At 46.2% G+C, this 25,361-nt stretch overlaps 1 protein-coding gene and 1 long non-coding RNA gene across 9 annotated transcripts in view; one reads left to right on the top strand and one right to left on the bottom strand.

The window, feature by feature from the left end:
- The window catches only part of LOC118370143 (parathyroid hormone 2 receptor-like), a 45,965-nt gene that overhangs the window by 16,398 nt on the left and 4,206 nt on the right, over nucleotides 1-25,361 (top strand). For 2 of the 3 annotated variants that reach the window (XM_035754964.2, XM_035754965.2), the window contains exons 6-9: nucleotides 42-225; nucleotides 11,079-11,232; nucleotides 11,487-11,547; nucleotides 11,966-12,032. In XM_035754964.2, coding sequence (XP_035610857.2) covers nucleotides 42-225; nucleotides 11,079-11,232; nucleotides 11,487-11,547; nucleotides 11,966-12,032 — 466 coding nt within the window. Of the gene's footprint in view, nucleotides 1-41; nucleotides 226-11,078; nucleotides 11,233-11,486; nucleotides 11,548-11,965; nucleotides 12,033-17,262; nucleotides 17,358-19,694; nucleotides 19,834-25,361 lie in introns of all 3 variants that reach the window. The other variant, XM_035754968.2, reaches the window with a different exon arrangement.
- Nucleotides 15,272-19,746, bottom strand: LOC127916656 (uncharacterized). 6 transcript variants are annotated; one of them, XR_008095441.1, is made up of 5 exons: nucleotides 19,195-19,746; nucleotides 16,828-19,105; nucleotides 16,411-16,643; nucleotides 16,227-16,365; nucleotides 15,272-15,539 (listed from the first exon to the last, which is right to left on the bottom strand). It is a non-coding gene; the product is annotated as an uncharacterized LOC127916656 (long non-coding RNA). The 6 variants fall into 6 exon arrangements; XR_008095445.1 differs by having other exon boundaries at nucleotides 16,227-16,643; nucleotides 16,920-19,105; XR_008095443.1 differs by having other exon boundaries at nucleotides 16,227-16,596; nucleotides 16,875-19,105.

The following is a 25,361-nucleotide window of genomic DNA, read 5'->3' on the forward strand; positions in this document are numbered from 1 at the left end:
AGTGATTGTTGAGCCTTGAGTGTTTTACACCTGCCATGCAGACGCCTCCACTGCACTAGGAACTACATCCACGTGCACCTGTTCGTGTCCTTCATGCTGCGTGCCGTCAGCATCTTTGTCAAAGACAAAGTGGTCCACACCAACGGAGGTCTGCAGGAGTTTGACACAGCGCTCATGGACAACTACAAGACCATCTCTGCTATGCCCCTTGACAACTCCCAGTTTGTGAGTACTGTAATGTTCTTCCCTTCGACTTCAAGGTCAGTTTGTTTGTTGTATGAAGTGCACTTAAAGGCTTGCGCTCAAGCGTCATCGCATAAATAACGGCACAACATAGCGGGGTTGATGAATAAACATTGAATAAAATCGAAAATCGAAATCAAATTATATTGGTCGCATTCACATATTTAGTAGATGTTATTGTGGTTGTAGCAAAATGCTTGAGTTCCTAGCTCCAACAGTGTAGTAATATCTGACAATACACAATACACACACATCTAAAAGAACGGAATTAAGGAATATAGAAATATTAGGGTGGTCAATATTGGAGTCCGGAGTATAAATGTACAGTGCTTTCGGAAAGTATTCAGACCCCTTGACCCTTGGAGTCCCACAGATATGGAATCATGTAGTAACCAAAAAAGTGTTGATCGCTACATAAATAGTCATATTAAACATTCATGAAAATACAAGTGTCTCACATGTTTCGAAAACCTAGAATCTTGCTAATCCAATTGCGTTGTCAGATTTAAAAAAGGATTTACTGCGAAAGAATACAATGCGATTATCTGAGGATAGAGCCCCATAAAAAAAACTATTTCAAAACAACTATTTCAACCAGCACAGGCGTAACAAAATCACAAACTGCAATAAAATAAATTGTTTACCTTGGAAGAAGGTGCTCTGGTCAGATGAAACCAAAATTGAACTTTTTGGCAACAATGCAAGACGTTATGTTTGGTGTGAAAGCAACACAGCTCATCACCCTGAACACACCATCCCCACTGTCAAACATGGTGGTGGCAGCATCATGGTTTGGACCTGCTTTTCTTCAGCAGGGACAGGGAAGATGGTTAAAATTGATGGGAAGATGGATGGAGCCAAATACAGGACCATTCTGGAAGAAAACCTGATGGAGTCTGCAAAAGACCTGAGACTGGGACAGAGATTTGTCATCCAACAAGACAATGATCCAAAACATAAAGCAAAATCTACAATGGAATGGTTCAAAAATAAACATATCCAGGTGTTAGAATGGCCAAGTCAAAGTCCAGACCTGAATCCAATCGAGAATCTGTGGAAAGAACTGAAAACTGCTGTTCACAAATGCTCTCCATCCAACCTCACTGAGCTCGAGCTGTTTTGCAAGGAGGAATGGGAAGAAATGTCAGTCTCTCGATGTGCAAAACTGATAGAGACATACCCCAAGCGACTTACAGCTGTAATCGCAGCAAAAGGTGGCGCTACAAAGTATTAACTTAAGGGGGCTGAATAATTTTGCACGCCCAATTTTTCAGTTTTTGATTTGTTAAAAAAGTTTGAAATATCCAATAAATGTCGTTCCACTTCATGATTGTGTCCCACTTGTTGTTGATTCTTCACAAAAAAATACAGTTTTATATCTTTATGTTTGAAGCCTGAAATGTGGCAAAAGGTCGCAAAGTTCAAGGGGGCCGAATACTTTCGCAAGGCACTGTATACCTTGTATATACACATTTTTGTAATAATGACAATACTGAATGAACAATGAACACTTTTATTTGAACTTAATACATATGGGCTTTTGGATGGGTGTTTTTAAGGTGATTCCACAGGTTGGTGATATTTTTTGATTTAGCGGTTGCTGACCCCATGCTTACATCTGTATCACAAATAAGACGCCTTGGTTTTCCTGGTGCCAATTCCACACTGGTGCTCTGCTTTTCTCTGCCATCTGTAAAACACACACACAGCTCTGAAGGATATTTTTAGATTCACTTAAAATAAAGTCTGTGTATCGTGTAGACTTACACTACCTTGCCAATTTTATAACTGTGTAGATATCCATAGGATCAATATTGGCTAAATATAAGCAAAGATTTTTTTTTAAATTAAAAGATAGTAGAGTTGATTTATGAAAATATTTTTGATAAACGTTACCTTATCCTAGTGGGATTTACACAGGTATCAAAACGCTGAGGCAGTTTAAGCACGAAACACAGACCTTATTTGAAGTAGATCAAGACCTTCTCTATGGAAGACATGAACGGTAAAATAACTAAGGAACCCCTTTCAAGTTCAGCCGCAAGTTATTACAGGAATTATAACGCGTCGACTATTTCTCTCTAAACCATATACCTTTGACTATTACGAGCCTGCTGCTGCCTACCACCCCTCAATCAGACTGCTCTATCAAATATCAAATCATAGACTTAACTATAATAAACACACAGAAATACAAGGTCAAATCCAGAAACTATCACCTCAAACAAATTATTATTTACAATGACGGTCTACTCCGGCCAAACCCAGACGACGCTGGGCCAATTTTTGCGCCACCCTTTGGAACTCCCTGTCAGGACCCGGTTACGAACCCGGGTCTCCGGAGTGAGAAACAGTCACTTAACCAACTGAGCCACGAATAGTCGGCAGAACCCAGAAGATGAGGCAGACACAGCAGTACTTGAGACGGTGTATTTAATGAAGTAAAAAGTGAAGTTCTTCAGGAAAACATGTAACTCCACAACCTCAAAAGGAATTCCATAAGAACAAAGGTAATCCTCCAAGACAAAAAGGTAAATCCACAAGGTGGAAGGTATAGCACAAAAAAGCCTCAAAAGATACTCAAAAAACAAACAAACAAGAACAAAAAAAACAGAATTCCTCAAGAGAGTCCACCGGGATCAACAAGAGTACACAGAGTACTAGGGCTGGGTGCTAACATACAAACACAGAGCACAGAACTGAGGAAAACAAAGGGTTTAAATACAATCAGGGGAAACGAGGCACAGGTGCAAATAATAATGGGGATCAAGGGAAAACAAAAGGTCAAAAGGCACAATGGGGGCCTCTAGTGACCAAAAACCGGAACAACCCTGGCCAAATCCTGACAGAATCCCCCCCCTAGGAACGGCTCCTGACGTTCCTACCAGCTCTCTCAGGGTGGAGGGCCCTGAACTGACGAATGAGGTCAGGGTCCAGTATGTCTTTGGCAGGAACCCAGGAGCGCTCCTCGGGACCGTAGCCTTCCCAGTCCACCAGATACTGCCAGGACCGCTGCACCCGGCGGGAATCCAGTATCCGATGGACGGTATAAGCCGGCTGGCCTCCAATGACACGAGGCGGAGGGGAGATCTGTCTGCGGGACAAGGGAGAAAAAACAACAGGTTTTAATAAGGAAATGTGAAACGTGGGATTAATCTTAAGGGATCTGGGTAAGTGTGGGCGATAAGAAACTGGGTTAACTCTCCTGGCAACCTTAAAGGGACCGATGTATTTTGGGACAGCTTGCGAGACTCCACCCGTAGTGGTAAGTCTCTTGTGGAGAGCCAGACTCTCTGGCCGGGGCACAGGGAAGGCCCGGGACAGCAACGTCTGTTGGCTTGTTGTTGGTACCTCTGTGAGGAACGCATAAGATTAAGACGTGTCTTCCTCCACATAAGCCGACAGCGTCTGACGAACTTCAAGGCTGAAGGCACTCTGACTTCTGCCTCCTGGTCCGGGAACAATGGAGGGGCATAACCAAACTGACACTCGTGCGGGGACATACCAGTGGAGGAGGAGCGCAAGGTGTTGTGCGCGTATTCGGCCCAAACAATGAAGGACGACCATGTGGACGGATTGTTACGAGTCATACATCGGAGGGTGGTTTCCAGCTCTTGATTCATCCTCTCTGTTTGGCCGTTGGACTCCGGATGGTACCCTGAAGATAGACTGGCAGAAGCCCCCATGAGTTGGCAGAAGGCCTTCCAAAACCTAGAGGCGAACTGGGGACCTCTGTCAGAAACCATATCTTGAGGAATGCCGAAGACTCGGAACACATGATTAATTACCAACTCAGCCGTTTCCTTGGCAGAAGGTAACTTAGTCAGAGGGACGAACCTGGCCGCCTTAGAAAACCTGTCGATTATGACTAGGATAGTAGTATTGCCATGGGATGGAGGAAGGCCAGTAATAAAGTCCAACGAGATATGGGACCAGGGTCTGTGGGGAACAGGTAAAGGGTGAAGGAGTCCTTGCGGGCGGAGGTGAGAAGATTTGCCCTGGCAGCACACGGGGCAGGCATTGACGAAAGTGGCAACGTCTTCTCTTATGGTAGGCCACCAGAACTTACGCTGGATGAACTCCAAGGTGCGACCTACGCCCGGGTGACAGGTGAGGCGAGAGGAGTGCCCCCACAGAAGGACCTGAGTCCTCACTGCCTTGGGGACAAACAACCGATTGGCAGGACCTCCTTTCGGGTCCGGTTCAATAGCTTGAGCTCGTCTCACGGTATCCTCTACTTGCCACGAGATCGGAGCCACGATCTTAGCAGCAGGAAGGACAGGCATGTCCGTGTCATCTCGAATGGCAGGAGCGTAGACTCGGGACAGAGCATCCGGTTTGAGATTCTTCGACCCGGGCCGATAGGTGAGGATAAACTGGAATCGATTGAAGAAAAGAGACCATCTAGCTTGTCTAGAGTTCAACCGCTTCGCCTGCTGGATATACTCCAGATTTTTGTGGTCCGTAAGCACTTGAAACGGGTGAGAAGCCCCCTCGAGCCAGTGTCTCCATTCCTTCAATGCCATCTTAACCGCTAGGAGTTCACGATCCCCCACATCGTAGTTCCTCTCAGCCGGGGTAAGCCGGTGTGAGAAGAAAGCGCACGGATGAAGCTTCTTGTCTTCACCCCTCTGAGACAGGACAGCTCCAACACCAACCTCTGAGGCGTCTACCTCCACCACAAACGGTTCATCCGTAGTCGGTAGTATCAGGATAGGAGCAGAGAGGACGCTCTGCTTGAGTCCTTGGAAGGCCGTCTCAGCTTCTCTTCCCCACAAAAACCTTGCATTGCCACCCTTGGTTAAAGCTGAGAGAGGGGCTGCCACCAAGCTGAAGTTCTTGATGAACTTGCGGTAAAAGTTAGTGAAGCCTAGGAAACGCTGAACTTCCTTAACGGATTTGGGGTGGGCCAATCCGCTACCGCCCCTACCTTCCTGGGGTCCATTTGGACTCGACCGGGTTCCACTACAAATCCCAGGAATTGTACTCGGGATGAATGGAATTCACATTTTTCCGGCTTAACGTACAGATGGCTGTCTAGGAGGCGTTTGAGTACTTGTCTGACATGCTTAGTGTGTTCTTGAAGAGATCTCGAAAAGATGAGGATGTCATCCAAGTAAACAAACACAAATATGTTAAGCATATCCCTAAGCACATCGTTTATGAGCGCTTGGAACACCGCTGGGGCGTTGGTCAGGCCGAAGGGCATCACCAAGTATTCATAGTGACCAGTAGGCGTGTTGAAAGCGGTCTTCCACTCGTCACCAGGTCTGATCCGCACAAGATGGTATGCGTTCCGCAGGTCAAGCTTAGTGAAAACAACTGCTTCCTGGAGCAGCTCGAAGGCTGTGGCCATAAGGGGTAGCGGGTAACGGTTACTGACGGTTATGGCATTGAGTCCCCGGTAGTCGATGCAAGGACGTAATCCACCGTCTTTCTTGGCCACAAAGAAAAACCCTGCTCCCGCCGGGAGGTGGATGGACGCATGAGGCCTGCTTCCAGAGCGTCCTTGATGTAGGTATCCATAGCAGCTCGTTCGGGTGGAGATAGGGAAAAGATCCGACCCCTGGCGGGGCAAGTGCCCGGAAACAGTTCGATGGGGCAATCATAAGGTCTATGGGGTGGTAGCATGGTGTCCCTCTGTTTGCTAAATACCAGTTTGAGGTCATGGTAACACTCGGGAACTCGGGTCAGGTCGATGGATTCTAAAGACTCGGGAGTAGAACTCGGGAATTAGGGAAAATACAAGTAGCTTGGCACGTAGGACCCCACTGCTTGATAGTGCCCACAGACCAGTCGATGTGAGGGTTATGGCTGTGAAGCCAGGGGTATCCAAGGACGAGAGGGAACTCGGAACAGGAGATCAAATGAAAGTTCATCAATTCCTGGTGTTGTGAAACTGAAAGTCGCAAGGAGGTAGTGACATGAGTGACAAGTCCAGATCCCAAAGGGCTTCCATCAGTAGCCCAGGCCAGGGCTTTTTCCGACAGCAGGGTGATGATATATGCGATCTTAGACCAGTCGGTGGGGAACGACGAAGGTTGCAGCTCGAAGGAGAGAGAACATTGGGTGAGAAAGCACTTACAAGCACTTGGATCACCTGAGAACCGTTGGGGAGGTGGAAGACGAGGCTCAGCCAGAGGGTTAACTGCCATGGGTACGTGAATCTGAGGTACTGGGACAGGAACTGTTGCCGGGGTAAGTCGATCAGATATCTGCTTTATGGAAGTCAGCATCTCCGACAGAAGATGAGAATGTCTAGCCATTAAGGCCTCTTGCTGAACCAGGGCGGCTTTGTGACGTTGGACAGTCTCCTGGTGGTGGGACAGCATGGCAACAAGGTCCTGGGAACTGGCTGCCTCTGGGTTCATTTTTGGCTCTGTGTTTCTGACAGGACCCGGTTACGAACCCGGGTCTCCGGAGTGAGAAACAGTCACTTAACCAACTGAGCCACGAATAGTCGGCAGAACCCAGAAGATGAGGCAGACACAGCAGTACTTGAGACGGTGTATTTAATGAAGTAAAAAGTGAAGTTCTTCAGGAAAACATGTAACTCCACAACCTCAAAAGGAATTCCATAAGAACAAAGGTAATCCTCCAAGACAAAAAGGTAAATCCACAAGGTGGAAGGTATAGCACAAAAAAGCCTCAAAAGATACTCAAAAAACAAACAAACAAGAACAAAAAAAACAGAATTCCTCAAGAGAGTCCACCGGGATCAACAAGAGTACACAGAGTACTAGGGCTGGGTGCTAACATACAAATACAGAGCACAGAACTGAGGAAAACAAAGGGTTTAAATACAATCAGGGGAAACGAGGCACAGGTGCAAATAATAATGGGGATCAAGGGAAAACAAAAGGTCAAAAGGCACAATGGGGGCCTCTAGTGACCAAAAACCGGAACAACCCTGGCCAAATCCTGACACTCCCAAATACATCTGAATGTGATACAGCCTGGATTTGAACCAGGTACTGACATGTCTTACACTGAGATGCAGTGCCTTAGACCTTAGCCTTTTGTTAACAACACTGTCATCTCAAATTTTCAAAAATATGCTTCTCAACCATAGCAAAACAAGTATTTGTGTAACAGTATTGATAGCATTTAGCGTTACCATTTAGCGTTAGCATTTAGCATTAGCATTCAGCAGGCAACATTTTCACAAATACCAGAAAACCATTCAAATAAAATCATTTACCTTTGAAGAACTTCGGATGTTTTCAATGAGGAAACTCTCAGTTAGATAGCAAATGTTCAGTTTTTCCTGAAAGATGATTTGTGCAGGAGAAATCGGTCCATTTTCTGCGTCATGTTTGGCTACCAAAAAAAAACGAAAATTCATTCATCCAAACGCCAAACTATCTTCCACATTAACTCCATAATATTGACTGAAACATGGTAAACGTTGTTTAGAATCAATCCTCAAGGTGTTTTTCACATATCTCTTCATGATATATCATTCCTGGAAGTCTCCTCTCTGTCTCAATCACATGGATGAATGCGAGCAGCTTGGAGATTACACAACAATTTCAACAAAGGATCCCGGGCGGACACGTGGTAAATGTAGTCTCTTATGGCCAATCTTCCAATGATATGCCTACAAATACGTCACAATGCTGCAGACAACTTGGAGAAACAGTAGAAAGGGCAGGCTAATTTGTGGCGCTTTCACAGCCATATAAGGAAACAATGAAAAACAGAGCGTCAAAAATCCTGCTCATTTCCTGTTTGAAGTTTCATCTTGGTTTCGCCTGTAGCATCAGTTCTGGGGCACTCACAGATAATATCTTTGCAGTTTTGGAAACGTCAGTGTTTTCTTTCCAAAGCTGTCAATTATATGCATAGTCGAGCATCTTTTTGTGACAAAATATTGCTCTTAAAACGGGCATGTTTTTTTATCCAATAATGAAATAGCGCCCCCATAGCTTCAACAGGTTAACTAGACTGCACTTCATAATGGCAGGTGTGGGTGCCTCAGGGCGATAGTCAATTGTGTTGTTTTCCGCCATTTGTTCATTTTGGTACTCTGGTTATTAGCTGTAGTCAAACATGGTCTGGAAAGACCATTCTCTTCAGTGTGCAGTGAATTCATCCTAGCGAATGTATCCTAGATATATGACATCCTGGTGTTTACAGCATACATTTTTAGAAGTGTCACATGCTGTAAATCTTTGTTTTTGCATACCCAGTCAGAGTACTACTTAGAACGCAGGTAGGGGTATTCAGACAGGCCTAGAGAGCTTTCTTGTATTTTTCTCTTTATTTAGACAGTTCAGAATGTAGATCTACTGTGGATGTATAGTTTGTGGAGGGAGGAAAGTGGCTGGGGTGGGGATTCATACCCATGTCACTCCTATGCATGCATGGTCGATTGCAGCACTACCGCTGCCACATGTAACCAACGTCTTTGATAATGTTGATGACCTTGCGGCAGCAACGCCATTGAGGGAGGTTGTGATACAGCCTGACAGGATGCTCTCGATTGTGCATCTGTAAATGTTTTGTCAGGGGTTTTGGTGAACTTAACTTTCCACCTTCTCCACTGCTGTCCCTTCAATGTGGATGGGGGGTGCTCCCTCTGCTATTTCCTGAAGTCCACGATCATCTCCTTTGTTATGTTGAGAGAGAGGTTATTTTCCTAGCACCACACTCCAAGGGCCCTCACCTCCTCCCTATAGGCTGTCTTGTTGTTATTGGTAATCAAGCCCACTACTGTTGTGTTGTCTGCAAACTTGATGATTGAGTTAGAAGCATGCATGGCCACACAGTTGTGGGTGAACAGGGAGAACAGGAGGGGGCTAAGCTCGCACCCTTGTGGGGCCCCAGTGTTGAGGGTCAGCGAAGTGTAGATGTTGTTTCCTACATTCACCACCTGGGGACGGCCCGTCAGAAAGTCCACGGTCCGTGACATGGCTAGTTTTCTTTTTGTAGTCTGTTATTTCCTGTAGACCCTGCCACATACGGCTCGTGTCTGAGCCACTGAATTGCGGGCCCACTTTGTCCCTGAACCGGCATTTTGATTGCCTTGCGGGAGGGGATAACTACACTGTTTATATTCAGCCATATTCCCAGACTTCTTTCCATGGTTAAATGCAGTGGTTCGCGCTTTCAGATTTGCGCGAATGCTGCCACCCATCCACGGTTTCTGGTTAGGGTAGGTTTTAATAGTCACAGTGGATACATCTCCAATGCACTTCTTTAAACTCACTCACCAAGTCAGCGTATAGATCATTGTTATCTGAGACTGACCGGAACATATCACAGTCCACGTGATTAAAACAATCTTGAAAGTTGGACTCCGATTGGTCAGACCAGCGTTGAATGGTTCTAGTCACTGGTACATCCTGTTTGAGTTTCTGCTTATAAGACGGTAGGAGCAAGATGGCGTCGTGGTCGGATTTGCCAAAGGAAGGGCGGGGGAGGGCTTTGTATGCATCTCGGAAGTTAGAGTAGCAGTGACCGAGTGTATTACACCCGCGCAGAGTGCAGTCAATATGCTGATAGAATTTAGGTTGCCTTGTTCTCAAATTTGCTTTGTTAATATCCCCAGCTACAGTAAATGCAGCCTCAGGATATATAGTTTCCAGTTTACATAGAGTCCAGTGAAGTTCCTTGAGGGTAGTCTTGGTGTCTGCTTGAGGGGGAATGTACACCACTGTGACGATAACTGACCAGAATTCTCTTGGGAGATAATATGGCCGGCACTTGATTGTAAGGAATTCTAGGTCGAGTGAGCAGAAGGACTTCCTGTACGTTCTGATTACACGAGTCATTAATCATGAAGCATACACCCCAGCCCTTTCTCTTCTCTATCGGCGCAATGCATGGAGAAGCCCGGTGGCTGAACCGATTCCAACAACATATCCTGAGAGAGCCATGTTTCCATGAAACAGAGGATGTTATAATCTCTGATGTCTCTCTGGAAGACAACCCTTGCTCGAATTTCATCTACCTTGTTGCCTAGAGACTGGACATTGGCGAGTAGTATACTTGGGAGCAGTGGGCGATGTGCAGGTCTACGAAGCCTGACCAGGAGGCCGCTCGGTCTGCCCCTTCTGTGGTGCCGTTGTTTTGGCTTGGCTTCTGGGATTAGATCCATTGTCCTGAGTGTTGGTCCAGAGGATCCGCTTCGGGAAAGTTGTATTCCTGGTCGTAATGTTGGTAAGTTGACGTTGCTTTTATATCCAATAGTTCTTCCCGGCTGTATGTAATAAGACTTAAGATTTCCTGGGGTAACAGTGTAAGAAATAATACATTTTAAAAAACTAAATAGGACTCGAAGCGAGGCAACCATCTCTGTCGGCGCCATCTTGTTGTTCCAGTTTTTCCTCTGTCAGGATATCCCCAGGCAGGCGGCAATTTCCTCTACACAAATATCTCCATCACGACAGACAAACATCAGGGAAAGAGAATAACATTCAAAGGTTTTTATTTTCCCAGAACTTAATATTTATTACTAGAAAAACATACTATTTAGTTAACTATCTAGTTTGCATTTCTAGAAAAAAAAGACTATTCCCTCAGCAGGTAAATCATAACAAACGGGACGATTTGTGCATAGATAAAAAAACAAAAAAACTTCTGTTTGCACCAACACATCTGATATCCCTACTATGACTAATACTTCAATCAGTCAGGATCTGTTTTGTGATAACAAAGCATTCTGTGTGGTTCAGCTCGTGGGACTAACAATCACTTTTTTTCATTTGTGCTTTATTGACAGATAGATTAGAGTGGGAGATACGTGAGGAGGAGACAGTGAGAAGGGTTTACCACTGGACCACAGATCTTTGCACTACAGGATGTTTTTAACAATCTGTTGATTTTACCAGGTTGGATGCAAGATCACTGTGTTGCTCTTCATTTACTTCCTGGCAACCAACTACTACTGGATCCTGGTAGAGGGGCTGTACCTCCACAGCCTCATCTTCATGGCCTTCTATTCGAACACCAAATACCTGTGGGGCTTTACCCTGATTGGATGGGGTGAGCTGCTCTGCCATCTTAGAAACGCATGCAGTCACCCAATCACAACAGCGCTCATGTTGTTGACGGCCACTATAGCTGTTATTCAAAATAGGAAAAGCACTCCGACATATGAGTTTGCTTGTTGCAGGTGTGTGGGGATCATTTTATATCTTAAAAGAAGAAACAAGAATCTCACTGCTCTTGTCGGTATCAATTTAATGTATTCAGTGTACTGAAGATCTTAAGGCAATCATTGTCCTCTCTAATTACAGGTGTCCCTGCTCTCTTTGTCGCCGCCTGGGCTGTTGTCCGGGCAACGCTGGCAGACGCACGGTGGGTGAGAGTGACACGCCGCCCCCTCCTTCACCTACCATATCCGTGTAACACATACACCTCCAGCAACACACTTTAAGTGGAGGAGCCCATGGCAGCATGCAGGAGCCTGCTGAGATGAAATCTGTGCATCAGCTGTCTAGGCTCCCCGCAATCATCTGGCTTGGAAACATGATCTCCCGAGGTGTTGCAGAACTCTTGTTCTCATTCAGTCAGCGGCCTACTTGCCTTATTGTTGCAGCTGCACACCTTTGCCTCTTCTCACAGCCGCTGTGTTGGCGGAAAGCCCTGAGTCTGGCAAGAGAGACTACACTTTTGTTGCACCTCGACATGCACTGTTTTGAGAGCAGTAAGGAACTCCTGCAGTACAAATGTACTCTAATCTCTCTCTCTTTCTCTTTCCTTCTCCCCCCCCCAGATGCTGGGAGTTAAGTGCTGGTAACATTAAATGGATCTATCAAGTTCCCATCCTTACAGCCATTGGTGTAAGTGGCTTCAATTGCAGTATAATGCTTCTCCCCAATTCATCAATCATTGCCAATGAGGCGAGAATCCGGTCGTTTGCATGCATTACTAGAAGGTTACATTGCTGACTCCTATCTTGGTTTTAAAAAAGCGTTTTATTCTTAGTACAGCTGAATTCATGTTCAAGTGTTATCAACTTTGGTCAAGCTTATAGCTTAGTTTGCTCTGCAACTCTACAACTGGAATTTCTGGGTGAAGTTCTTATTTCGGGAGATAAAATAAAGAAATTAAATAAAGACAAATAGGAGAGTTGGAAGCCAGGTGCCAAGAAATGCTGACATACAAAAAAATAAGTGCTGGTCCTCACAAAGATCTGGTGGCTTTTTATCATGCATAAACTACTTGCTGTAGCTCTCAGACAAACTATGTTTATGTATAATACTCTTGAAGAACTCAAATCCGAAGAGAGGATTTAATCTGCTTTTCTCTTGTCCAGAAGCTTTCAATCTGCCCCTTGGAAGAATGGAGTGACACCTTGCTCCCTGGTATACAGTATACCTGTCCCTGCTCCCTAGTGGCTTAGTGACTCCCTGGTGTACAGTATACATGTCCCTGCTCCCTAGTGGCCTAGTGACTCCCTGATGTACAGTATACCTGTCCCTGCTCCCTAGTGGCCTAGTGACTCCCTGGTGTACAGTATACCTGTCCCTGCTCCCTAGTGGCCTAGTGACTCCCTGGTGTACAGTATACCTGTCCCTGCTCCCTAGTGGCTTAGTGACTCCCTGGTGTACAGTATACCTGTCCCTGCTCCCTAGTGGCTTAGTGACTCCCTGGTGTACAGTATACCTGTCCCTGCTTCCTAGTGGCCTAGTGACTCCCTGGTGTACAGTATACCTGTCCCTGCTCCCTAGTGGCTTAGTGACTCCCTGGTGTACAGTATACCTGTCCCTGCTCCCTAGTGGCCTAGTGACTCCCTGGTGTACAGTATACCTGCCCCTGCTCCCTAGTGGCCTAGTGACTTCCTGGTGTACAGTATACCTGTCCCTGCTCCCTAGTGGCCTAGTGACTCCCTGGTATACAGTATATCTGTCCCTGCTCCCTAGTGGCTTAGTGTCTCCCTGGTGTACAGTATACCTGTCCCTGCTCCCTAGTGGCCTAGTGACTCCCTGGTATACAGTACACCTGTCCCTGCTCCCTAGTGGCCTAGTGACTCCCTGGTATACAGTATACCTGTCCCTGCTCCCTCGTGGCCTAGTGACTCCCTGATGTACAGTATACCTGTCCCTGCTCCCTAGTGACTCCCTGGTGTACAGTACACCTGTCCCTGCTCCCTAGTGGCCTAGTGACTCCCTGGTGTACAGTATACCTGTCCCTGCTTCCTAGTGGCCTAGTGACTCCCTGGTGTACAGTATACCTGTCCCTGCTCCCTAGTGGCCTAGTGACTCCCTGGTGTACAGTATACCTGTCCCTGCTCCCTAGTGGCCTAGTGACTCCCTGGTGTACAGTATACCTGTCCCTGCTCCCTAGTGGCCTAGTGACTCCCTGGTGTACAGTATACCTGTCCCTGCTCCCTAGTGGCCTAGTGACTCCCTGGTGTACAGTATACCTGTCCCTGCTCCCTAGTGGCTTAGTGACTCCCTGGTGTACAGTATACCTGTCCCTGCTCCCTAGTGGCCTAGTGACTCCCTGGTGTACAGTATACCTGCCCCTGCTCCCTAGTGGCCTAGTGACTCCCTGGTGTACAGTATACCTGTCCCTGCTCCCTAGTGGCCTAGTGACTCCCTGGTATACAGTATATCTGTCCCTGCTCCCTAGTGGCTTAGTGTCTCCCTGGTGTACAGTATACCTGTCCCTGCTCCCTAGTGGCCTAGTGACTCCCTGGTATACAGTACACCTGTCCCTGCTCCCTAGTGGCCTAGTGACTCCCTGGTATACAGTATACCTGTCCCTGCTCCCTCGTGGCCTAGTGACTCCCTGGTGTACAGTATACCTGTCCCTGCTTCCTAGTGGCCTAGTGACTCCCTGATGTACAGTATACCTGTCCCTGCTCCCTAGTGACTCCCTGGTGTACAGTACACCTGTCCCTGCTCCCTAGTGGCCTAGTGACTCCCTGGTGTACAGTATACCTGTCCCTGCTTCCTAGTGGCCTAGTGACTCCCTGGTGTACAGTATACCTGTCCCTGCTCCCTAGTGGCCTAGGGACTCCCTGGTGTACAGTATACCTGTCCCTGCTCCCTAGTGGCCTAGTGACTCCCTGGTGTACAGTATACCTGTCCCTGCTCCCTAGTGGCCTAGTGACTCCCTGGTGTACAGTATACCTGTCCCTGCTCCCTAGTGGCCTAGTGATTCCCTGGTGTACAGTATCCCTGTCCCTGCTCCCCAGTGGCTTAGTGACTCCCTGGTATACAGTATACCTGTCCCTGCTCCCCAGTGGCTTAGTGACTCCCTGGTATACAGTATACCTGTCCCTGCTCCCTAGTGGCCTAGGGACTCCCTGGTGTACAGTATACCTGTCCCTGCTCCCTAGTGGCCTAGTGATTCCCTGGTGTACAGTATCCCTGTCCCTGCTCCCCAGTGGCTTAGTGACTCCCTGGTATACAGTATACCTGTCCCTGCTCCCTAGTAGCCTAGGGACTCCCTGGTGTACAGTATACCTGTCCCTGCTCCCGAGTGGCCGAGGGACTCCCTGGTGTACAGTATACCTGTCCCTGCTCCCTAGTGGCCGAGGGACTCCCTGGTGTACAGTATACCTGTCCCTGCTCCTTAGTGGCCGAGGGACTCCCTGGTGTAAAGTAATACCTGTCCCTGCTCCCTAGTGGCCTAGTGACTCCCTGGTGTACAGTATACCTGTCCCTGCTCCCTAGTGGCTTAGTGACTCCCTTGGTGTACAGTATACCTGTCCCTGCTCCCTAGTGGCCTAGGGACTCCCTGGTGTACAGTATACCTGTCCCTGCTCCCTAGTGGCCGAGGGACTCCCTGGTGTACAGTATACCTGTCCCTGCTCCCTAGTGGCCGAGGGACTCCCTGGTGTACAGTATACCTGTCCCTGCTCCCTAGTGGCCTAGTGACTCCCTGGTGTACAGTATACCTGTCCCTGCTCCCTAGTGGCCTAGTGACTCCCTGGTGTACAGTATACCTGTCCCTGCTCCCTAGTGGCCTAGGGACTCCCTGGTGTACAGTATACTTGTCCCTGCTCCCTAGTGGCCGAGGGACTCCCTGGTGTACAGTATACCTGTCCCTGCTCCCTAGTGGCCTAGGGACTCCCTGGTGTACAGTATACCTGTCCCTGCTCCCTAGTGGCTCCCTGGTGTACAGTATACCTGTCCCTGCTCTCTAGTGACTCCCTGGTGTACAGCCCTACTACAATGAGACAATCTGACCATGTCACCAACAGAACAGTGGCCCTACTACAATGAGACAATCTGACCGTGCCACCTACAGAACGGTAGCCCTACTACAATGAGACAATCTGACCATGTCACCCATAGAACGTTAGAACTACTACAATGAGAATCTGACCATGTCACCTACAGAACGTTAGAACTACTAAAATGAGAATCTGACCATGTCACCTACAGAACAGTAGCCCTACTACAATGAGACAATCTGACCGTGTCACCTACAGAACGGTAGCCGTACTACAATGAGAATCTGACCATGTCACCTACAGAATGGTAGCCCCACTACAATGAGAATCTGACCATGTCACCTACAGAACGGTAGCCCTACTACAATGAGACAATCTGACCATGTCACCTACAGAACAGTAGCCCTACTACAATGAGAATCTGACCATGTCACCTACAGAATGGTAGCCCCACTACAATGAGACAATCTGACCATGTCACCTACAGAACAGTAGCCCTACTACAATGAGAATCTGACCATGTCACCTACAGAATGGTAGCCCCACTACAATGAGAATCTGACCATGTCACCTACAGAACGGAAGCCCCACTACAATGAGAATCTGACCATGTCACCTACAGAACGGAAGCCCCACTACAATGAGACAATCTGACCATGTCACCTACAGAACAGTAGCCCTACTACAATGAGAATCTGACCATGTCACCTACAGAACAGTAGCCCTACTACAATGAGAATCTGACCATGTCACCTACAGAACGGTAGCCCCACTACAATGAGACAATCTGACCATGTCACCCACAGAACGTTAGAACTACTACAATGAGACAATCTGACCATGTCACCTACAGAACAGTAGCCCTACTACAATGAGACAATCTGACCGTGTCACCTACAGAACGGTAGCCCTACTACAATGAGAATCTGACCATGTCACCTACAGAACGGTAGCCCCACTACAATGAGACAATCTGACCATGTCACCTACAGAACAGTAGCCCTACTACAATGAGAATCTGACCATGTCACCTACAGAACGGTAGCCCCACTACAATGAGACAATCTGACCATGTCACCCACAGAACGTTAGAACTACTACAATGAGACAATCTGACCATGTCACCTACAGAACAGTAGCCCTACTACAATGAGACAATCTGACCGTGTCACCTACAGAACGGTAGCCCTACTACAATGAGAATCTGACCATGTCACCTACAGAACGGTAGCCCCACTACAATGAGACAATCTGACCATGTCACCTACAGAACAGTAGCCCTACTACAATGAGAATCTGACCATGTCACCTACAGAACGGTAGCCCCACTACAATGAGACAATCTGACCATGTCACCCACAGAACGTTAGAACTACTACAATGAGACAATCTGACCATGTCACCTACAGAACAGTAGCCCTACTACAATGAGAATCTGACCATGTCACCTACAGAACGGTAGCCCCACTACAATGAGACAATCTGACCGTGTCACCTACAGAACGGTAGCCCTACTACAATGAGAATCTGACCATGTCACCTACAGAACGGTAGCCCCACTACAATGAGACAATCTGACCATGTCACCTACAGAACGGAAGCCCCACTACAATGAGACAATCTGACCATGTCACCTACAGAACGGTAGCCCTACTACAATGAGAATCTGACCATGTCACCTACAGAACGGTAGCCCTACTACAATGAGACAATCTGACCATGTCACCCACAGAACGGTAGCCCTACTACAATGAGACAATCTGACCATGTCACCCACAGAACGGTAGCCCTACTACAATGAGACAATCTGACCATGTCACCCACAGAACGGTAGCCCCGCTACAATGAGCAGTGAGTCATGCTTGCTTTGTTTTGATTTTCAGCTCAACTTTATTTTGTTTGTGAATATTGTGCGAGTGCTGGCCACAAAAATCAGAGAGACAAATGCTGGGAGATATGACACTCGGAAGCAATGCAGGTAGGGTTGATGTCTCATTAGTGCCTTGTTGCTTTAGTCAATCTCATTTATGTGATTTTGTATGAAAAAACATTAGATATTGTAAATACCACTTTTCAGTAAATGTGCCTTTTAATTGAACATCTTATTCCAAATGTGCCTTTGAGTTGAATCATTTTCTTTTATATTCATGATCCATGTGTTTGTGTTTACAAGCCGTTCACGTCATTTACTGAGGCTGAGGATACAGGCTGTGTTATGAATTTAAAGCAGGTTCATCTGTGTCCGAAACCTTGATGAAGGCAGCTAAGCTGTTGAAATGTTGGGATTTATTAACTGTATTGCGTCGTAGCCATGGGAGAATTAATATTTTGGTCTGAGCCAGGTGTTTGGTGTGTTTGATACCATTCCATTGACTCCGTTCCAGCCATTATTATGAGACGTCCTCCCCTCAGCAGCCTCCACTGGTCTATTAAACCCAGTTGTGGGCGGCGGATAGCCTAGCGGTTATGAGCGTTGGGCCAGGAACCGTCTCGGTAGAGAACATTCCGTGGCTGGGGTGAGTGGGGTCCTTGATGATGCTGCGGGACTTCCTGACTACTCTGTTCACTGCAGAGGTTGACAGCCCAGTGTCCCAGCTGCAGTGTTTTGTACATGCTCTTCTCATATCTAAGTGCAAGACAAATTTTGACATGCTGTGAAGCCATTCCTATAGGACTGCCTGAGTCTTTGTTTAATTCCCACTCCTGTCTGGGGTAATGTGTTGGTTGGCAGGTCTGTGCCATGGCTTGAAGGCTGAGGGGGTAACCCTCCTGTCAGTCATTAGTAAACAGACACGACATCAGATCCAGGTTGTCTCTTGAGCCCGCTCCATTCCCACAGGTGTAGATAGGATTGTCACTGATAAGGCTATGGTCAAAAGTAGTGCACAATATTGGGAATAGGGTGCCATTTGGGATGTAGACTGTTTTCCTCTTGCTCTCTCCCTCGCTCTACTTCACCTAACTCTTTCTCTAGCTGTGATTTATTTACATGTTTTTTTTAAACTGCTGAGTGTCTTTGAAGAATTTAGATGCAAAGGTTGGCTCGATATTAATGTTAACGTGTAGATTGCAATGTGTAATCATCCTTGGCTATTGACATTTGTATCACAAATCTGTTGAGGGGATTGTTTTTGGAAAGTGCTCAAGGGAGCAGTGCTTGACTCAGGCCGGAGTACACCAGAGCGGAGTACTGGCACCTCAAATGTTCTACTGCTTGAGCTCCTCTTCCTCTTATAGAATATTACCTCAAACTTGATGCGGAACTGTACCTAAATGTAAACAATACCGGCACCCAAAATGAGTACCGGCATATATTTCAGTCCCAAGCACTGCAAGAGACTGTCAGATAAAGATGGCTGGCAAGAAGTTCAATTATTTTAGCTCGATGCCAGCTGCATGTGGTTTAGCTTGACCCATGTCTTTTCCATCCTGTCCCTCTCAAACCCCATCACCACCACATGTACTTTTCCAGACACACACCGCATGCACTTTTCCAGACGCACATCGCATGCACTTTTCCAGACGCACATCGCATGCACTTTTCCAGACGCACATCGCATGCACTTTTCCAGACACCTAGCGCATGCACTTTTCCAGACACCTAGCGCATGAACTTTACCAGACACCTAACGCATGAACTTTACCAGACACCTAATGCATGCACTTTACCAGACACCTAACGCATGCACTTTACCAGACACCTAACGCATGCACTTTACCAGACACCTAATGCATGCACTTTGCCAGACACCCATGCACTTTACAGACACCCATGCACTTTGCCAGACACCTAACGCATGAACTTTACCAGACACCTAATGCATGCACTTTACCAGACACCTAACGCATGCACTTTACCAGACACCTAACGCATGCACTTTACCAGACACCTAATGCATGCACTTTGCCAGACACCTAATGCATGCACTTTGCCAGACACCTAACGCATGCATTTGACCAGATACCTAACGCATGCATTTGACCAGATACGTAAACTTTGCACTTTACCAGACATGTATCATGGACAGTAGGCTTTCTCATACAGCCTAATGCAGGGGTGTCAAACTCAATCCCTTGTACTTGATTGATCAATCATTCATTGATCATTGATTAGGAACTCCCCTCAGCCAGTTGTATAGATCTTAAATTGACACAATTCAAATGGAAATAACATAAATCAGCAGACACAGCCCTCCAGAGATTGATTTTGCCATCCCTGGCCTAATGTTTTGTATTGTATTAGATTATTGTCTGATGCTGCACAATGGATTCCCTCAATAGAGGATTATACAGTGTTCTACTGTCCCTTTCACAGGAAACTGGCTAAATCCACTCTAGTGCTGGTGCTGGTGTTCGGGGTCCACTACATAGTGTTTGTGGGCATGCCACACTCGTTCAAAGGGGTCGGATGGGAGGTCCGAATGTACTGTGAGCTCTTTTTCAACTCTTTCCAGGTGCTTGCATTCACCCCAATTGGGGATCCTGCTTTGTATTGCATGTAAAATACACATTTACATAAGTATTCAGATCCTTTGCTATGAGACTCGAAATTGAGCTCAGGTGCATCTTGTTGATCATTGATCATCCTTAAGATGTTTCTAAAACTAGATTGGAGTCCACCTGTGGTAAGTTCAATTGATTGGACATGATTTGGAAAGGCACATCTGTCTATATTGGCTCCCACAGTTGACTGTGCATGTCAGAGCAAAAACCAAGCCATTGTGTCAAGGCACAGATCCGGGGAAGGGTACCAAAAAATGTCTGTAGCATTGAAGGTCCCCAAGAACACAGTGGCCTCCATCATTCTTAAATGGATGAAGTTTGGAACCACCAAGACTCTTCCTAGAGCTGGGCCCCCGGCCAAATTGAGCAATCACTGGGAGAAGGGCCTTGGTCAGGGAGGTGACCAAGAACCAAATGGTCACTCTGACAGAGCTCCAGAATTCCTCTGTGGAGATGGGAGAACCTTCCAGAAGGACAACCATTTCTGCAGCACTCCACCAATCAGGCTTTAAGTGGCAAGATGGAAACCACTCCTCAGTAAAAGGCACATGACAGCCCGCTTGGAGTTTGCCAAAAGGCACTTAAAGGACATGAGAAACGAGATTCTCTGGTCTGATGAAACCAAGATTGAACTCTTTGGCCTGAATGCCAAGCGTCACATCTGGAGGAAACCTGTCACCATCTTTACGGTGAAGCATGGTGGCGGCATCATCCCTTTCACATTAATGGCGCCGGAGGAGATGGCTGCCATTTTACAGTCCCCTAACCAATTGTGCTATTGTGTGTGTTTTTTCGCGTTATTTGCAACTTATTTTGTACGTAATATTTCTGCCACCGTCTCTTATGACCAAAAAGAGCTTCTAGAGATCAGAACAGCGATTACTTAACCCGTACTGGAAGAATATTATTTTCAATAACAAGTCGGATGTGAAGAATTTACTCCATTAACTGTATTATCTTATGTTTCAGAGAGTCGTGGCCGAACGACGACATGGATAACATATAGCTGGCGGGTTTTACGCTTTCTCGGCAGGATAGAACAGGCGCCTCTGGTAAGACAAGGGGTGGCATTCTATGTATATTTGTAAACAACAGCTGGTGCATGAAATCTAAGGAAGTCTCAAGGTTTTGCTCGCCTGAAGTACAGTATCTCATGATAAGCTGTAGACCACACTATTTACCAAGAGTTTTTATCTATATTTTTCGTAGCTGTCTATTTACCACCACAAACCAATGCTGGCACGAAGGCCGCACTCAATGAGCTGTATACGGCCATAAGCAAACAGGAAAACGCTCATCCAGAGGCGGCTCATCGAGAAGCAGCTCTCCTAGTGACCGGGGACTTTAATGCAGGGAAATTTAAATCCATTTCTACCAGCATGTTAAATGTGCAACCAGAGGGAAAACTCTAGACCACCTTTACTCCACACACAGAGACGTGTACAAAGCTCTCCGCCGCACTCCATTTGGCAAATCTGACCATAATTATATCCTCCTGATTCCTGCTTACAAGCAAAACTAAAGCAGGAAGCACCAGTGACTCGGGCAATAAAAAAGTGGTCGGATGAAGCAGATGCTAAGCTACAGGACTGTCTTGCTAACACAGACTGGAATATGTTCTGGGATTCTTCTGATGGCATTGAGGAGTACACCACATGTACTTACATACCCCAACCAGAAGCCATGGATTACAGGCAACATCCGCACTGAGCGAAAGGGTAGGTAGAGCTGTCGCTTTCAAGGAGCGGGACTCTAACCCTGAAGCTTATAAGAAATCCCGTTATTCCCTCAGACGAAAATTCAAACATGCAAAGCGTTGTCATGACGTTGGCCTGATGGGGGAGGTTTATGACCCTCATAAATACCTTTCCCCTTTTTCCTCTCTCTACTCTACCGATGTGACTATTGAAAATCACTTTGTTTACATGGAGAGTCTGGTAACATCAAAAGGTGGGAAACTGAACCATATTTCGGTAATCCAACCATTTGAAAATATGTGTTGGTACTTAATGAATATGATGTCAGATCAGTTGGCGTCTGAGACATTATTACTGATGATAGGATGACATGAACTATATATTGGAAAGTCTGCACATTCTAGTTATCAGATTCATATAGAATTGTTGTGCAATTTCAATGTTTAAATATGAAACTATTTGTTAAAATATGAAATATAATTTTAGCTCCTAAATGAGAGAAATGGTTTTCATGAGGGGACTATGTTCAACTCAGTGGCCCCGCCCATGTGAACATAGACTGGTTGTAAACTATGAAACATTGCCCTCTCTCCCAACCCTATATAAGCCCCTTTACGAAAATGTTACTTCCTGTTCCGAGGACGTTAGGGCGATGGTCCTACGTTAAAAGGGCTCAGATAATAACCTAACAAAATTAGCATCGAATTTCAAAGTGAAGATGACGGTCAACACGCGGAAAGGATGAATTTCGAATATACCAGACAGAATATAGCATGAGCTTAAAAGTATGGCAACTTGGTATGAACTTTGAACTCTTATTCACTCGATAAGTGATACCTCCTAGCAGTCGCTGTAAACGTGGGCTAGGAAAGGACGGACGACGTATCTGTCTAACACACACTACGATACTACAACGTATCCAGTTTACCACCAGAGACATTCTTCAGAGGACCAGATCCATGCTGGACCAACCCGCCTTCTATCATCAACCAATCTACCGAAGCGCTGCTCAGAGTAAATATTTATTGCATTCTCCTTTTTCAAATGGGCGGTTATTTAGAATGCATAAGATACTGTATTTACGATAGCATAGCTGTCTACAGCCCGATAGAGACACAAAACCTTTTTGCTCCTCAGTCTTCCTGCTCTTTCACTCAAACCCAACCCCCTTTCTTTGTGTAACCAGCTGTCATATCTGTTCCGTCCGCTAGGGCCGTTTTCCTTTATGACATAATTTGTAATCAATGTATGATCCATTCTGTGTAGATGTAATTCTGTGTGATTATTTAGGTATTTAATAAATAAATAATTGAACCAAATTTTGTATTGCTGATTCGACTTGTTAGCCAGGGTTCATGAAGAATTTACAACTTTCAGATGAGACTGAATAAGGCAAGGATTAAATATGACTGCTACTGATGTAAAAGGTTACTAGGTCTTTAAGAGTTTATTCGGAAGATAACAGCTCTATAAACATTATTTTGTGGTGCTCCCGACTTTCTAGTTAATTACATTTACAGATAAATAATTTTTTAGAATAGCATGTCATATCACTTAATCCGGCAAAGCCAAAGACACAACAGCATCAATCCAGGACCAAGATTGAATCGTACTACACCGGCTCCGATGCTCATCGGATGTGGCAGGGTTTGCAAACTATTACAGACTACAAAGGGAAGCACAGCCATGAGCTGTCCAGGGATACAAGCCTACCAGACGAGCTAAATTACTTCTATACTCGCTTCGAGGCAAGTAACACTGAAACATGCATGAGAGCATCAGCTGTTCCAGGCGACTGTGTGATCACGTTCTCCGTAGTCGATGTGAGTAAGACCTTTAAACAGGTCAATATTCACAAGGCAGCAGGGCCAGAAGGATTACCAGGATGTGTACTCCGAGCATGCACTGACAAACTGGCAAGTGTCTTCACTGACATTTTCAACCTGTCCCTGACCTGAGTCTATAATACCAACATTTGTCAAGCAGACCTCCATAGTCCCTTCTGCCCAAGAACACTAAGGTAACCTGCCCAAATCACTACTGACCCGTAGCGCTCACGTCTGTAGCCATGAAGTGCTTTGAAAGGCTGGCTCATATCAACACCATTATCCCAGGAACCCTAGACCTACTCCAAATTGCATACCGCCCAAACAGATCCACAGATTGCACTCCACACTGCCTTTTCCCACCTGGACAAAAGGAACACCTATGTGAGGATGCTATTCATTGACAACAGCTCAGCATTCAACACCATAGTGCCCTCAAAGCTCATCACTAAGCTAAGGACAATGGGACTAAACACCTCCCTCTGCAACTGAATCCTGGACTTCCTGTCGGGCCGCCCCCAGGTGGTAAAGGTATGTAAACAACACATCTGCCACACTGATCCTCAATAAAGGGGATCAGTGTGGCAGATACAGTCCCCTCCTGTACTCCCTGTTCACCCATGACTGCATGGCCAAGCACGACTCCAACACCATCATTAAGTTTGCTGACGACACACCGACAACGATGAGACAGCCTATAGGGAGGAGGTCATAGACCAGGCAGTGTGATGATTGTGGACTACAGGAAGAGGACCAAGCACGCCCCCATTCTCACCGACAGGCAAGTTTGAGAGCCTCAAGTTCCTTGGTGTCCAAATACACCAAGACAGTCGTGAAGAGGGCACGACAAAACCTATCCCCCCTCCAGGAGACTGAAAAGATTTGCCATGGGTCCTCAGGTCCTCAAAGTTGCAGCTACACCATCGAGAGCATTCTGACGGGTTGCATCACTGCCTGATATGGCAACTGCTACAAATTGTCAGACTCCAGCCACCCTAGTCATAGACTGTTCTCTCTGATTCCGCATGGCAAGCGGTACCGGAGCGCAAAGTCTAGGTCCAAAAGGCTTCTTAACAGCTTCTACCCCAAAGCCATAAGACTCCTGAACAGCTAATCAAATGGCTACCCAGACTATTTGCATTGACCCCCTCTCTTTTACACTGCTGCTACTCTCGGTTTATTATCTATGCATAGTCACTGTAACTCTACCTACATGTACATATTACCTCAATTACCTCAACTAACCGGTGCCCCCGCACATTGACTCTGTGCTGGTACTCCCAGTACATAGCCTCGGTATTGTTATTTTACTGGTGCTCTTTTAATTACGTGTTACTTTTATATATTTTACTTAACACTTTTCTTTGCTGCATTGTTGTTTAAGAGCTTGTAAGTAAGCATTTCACTGTAAGGTCTACCTACACCTGTTGTATTCGGCGCATGTGACTCATGCTGTGGAGATTTTTCAGGGTCAGGGACTGGGACATTAGTCAGGATCGAGGGAAAGATGAACGCAGGAGTGACTTCGGGACAAGTCTCTGAATGTTCTTGAGTGGCCCAGCCAGAGTCTGGATTTAAACGTGATCAAACATAGCTCTGCAGCGATGCTCCCCGTCCAATTTGACAGAGCTTGAGGATTTGCAGATTAGAATGGGAGAAACTCCCCGAATACAGGTTTGCCAAGCTTGTAGCGTCATACCCAAGAAGACTCGAGGCTGTAATAACTGCAAAAGGTGCTTCAACAAAGTACTGAGTAAAGGGTCTGAATACTTATGCAAATGTGATATTTATTTTATTTTAAATTTTATACATTTGCTAAAATGTCTAAACCTGTTTTTGCTTTGTCATTATGGGGTATTGTGTGTAGCTTGATGAGGGGGGAAAAAAGCAATGTAATCAATTTTAGAATACGGCAGTAACTTAAATTCAAGAGGTCTGAACACTTTCCGAATGCAC

This window comes from Oncorhynchus keta, chromosome 37 (genome assembly GCF_023373465.1).
Source record: "Oncorhynchus keta strain PuntledgeMale-10-30-2019 chromosome 37, Oket_V2, whole genome shotgun sequence".
Lineage (NCBI taxonomy): Eukaryota > Metazoa > Chordata > Actinopteri > Salmoniformes > Salmonidae > Oncorhynchus > Oncorhynchus keta.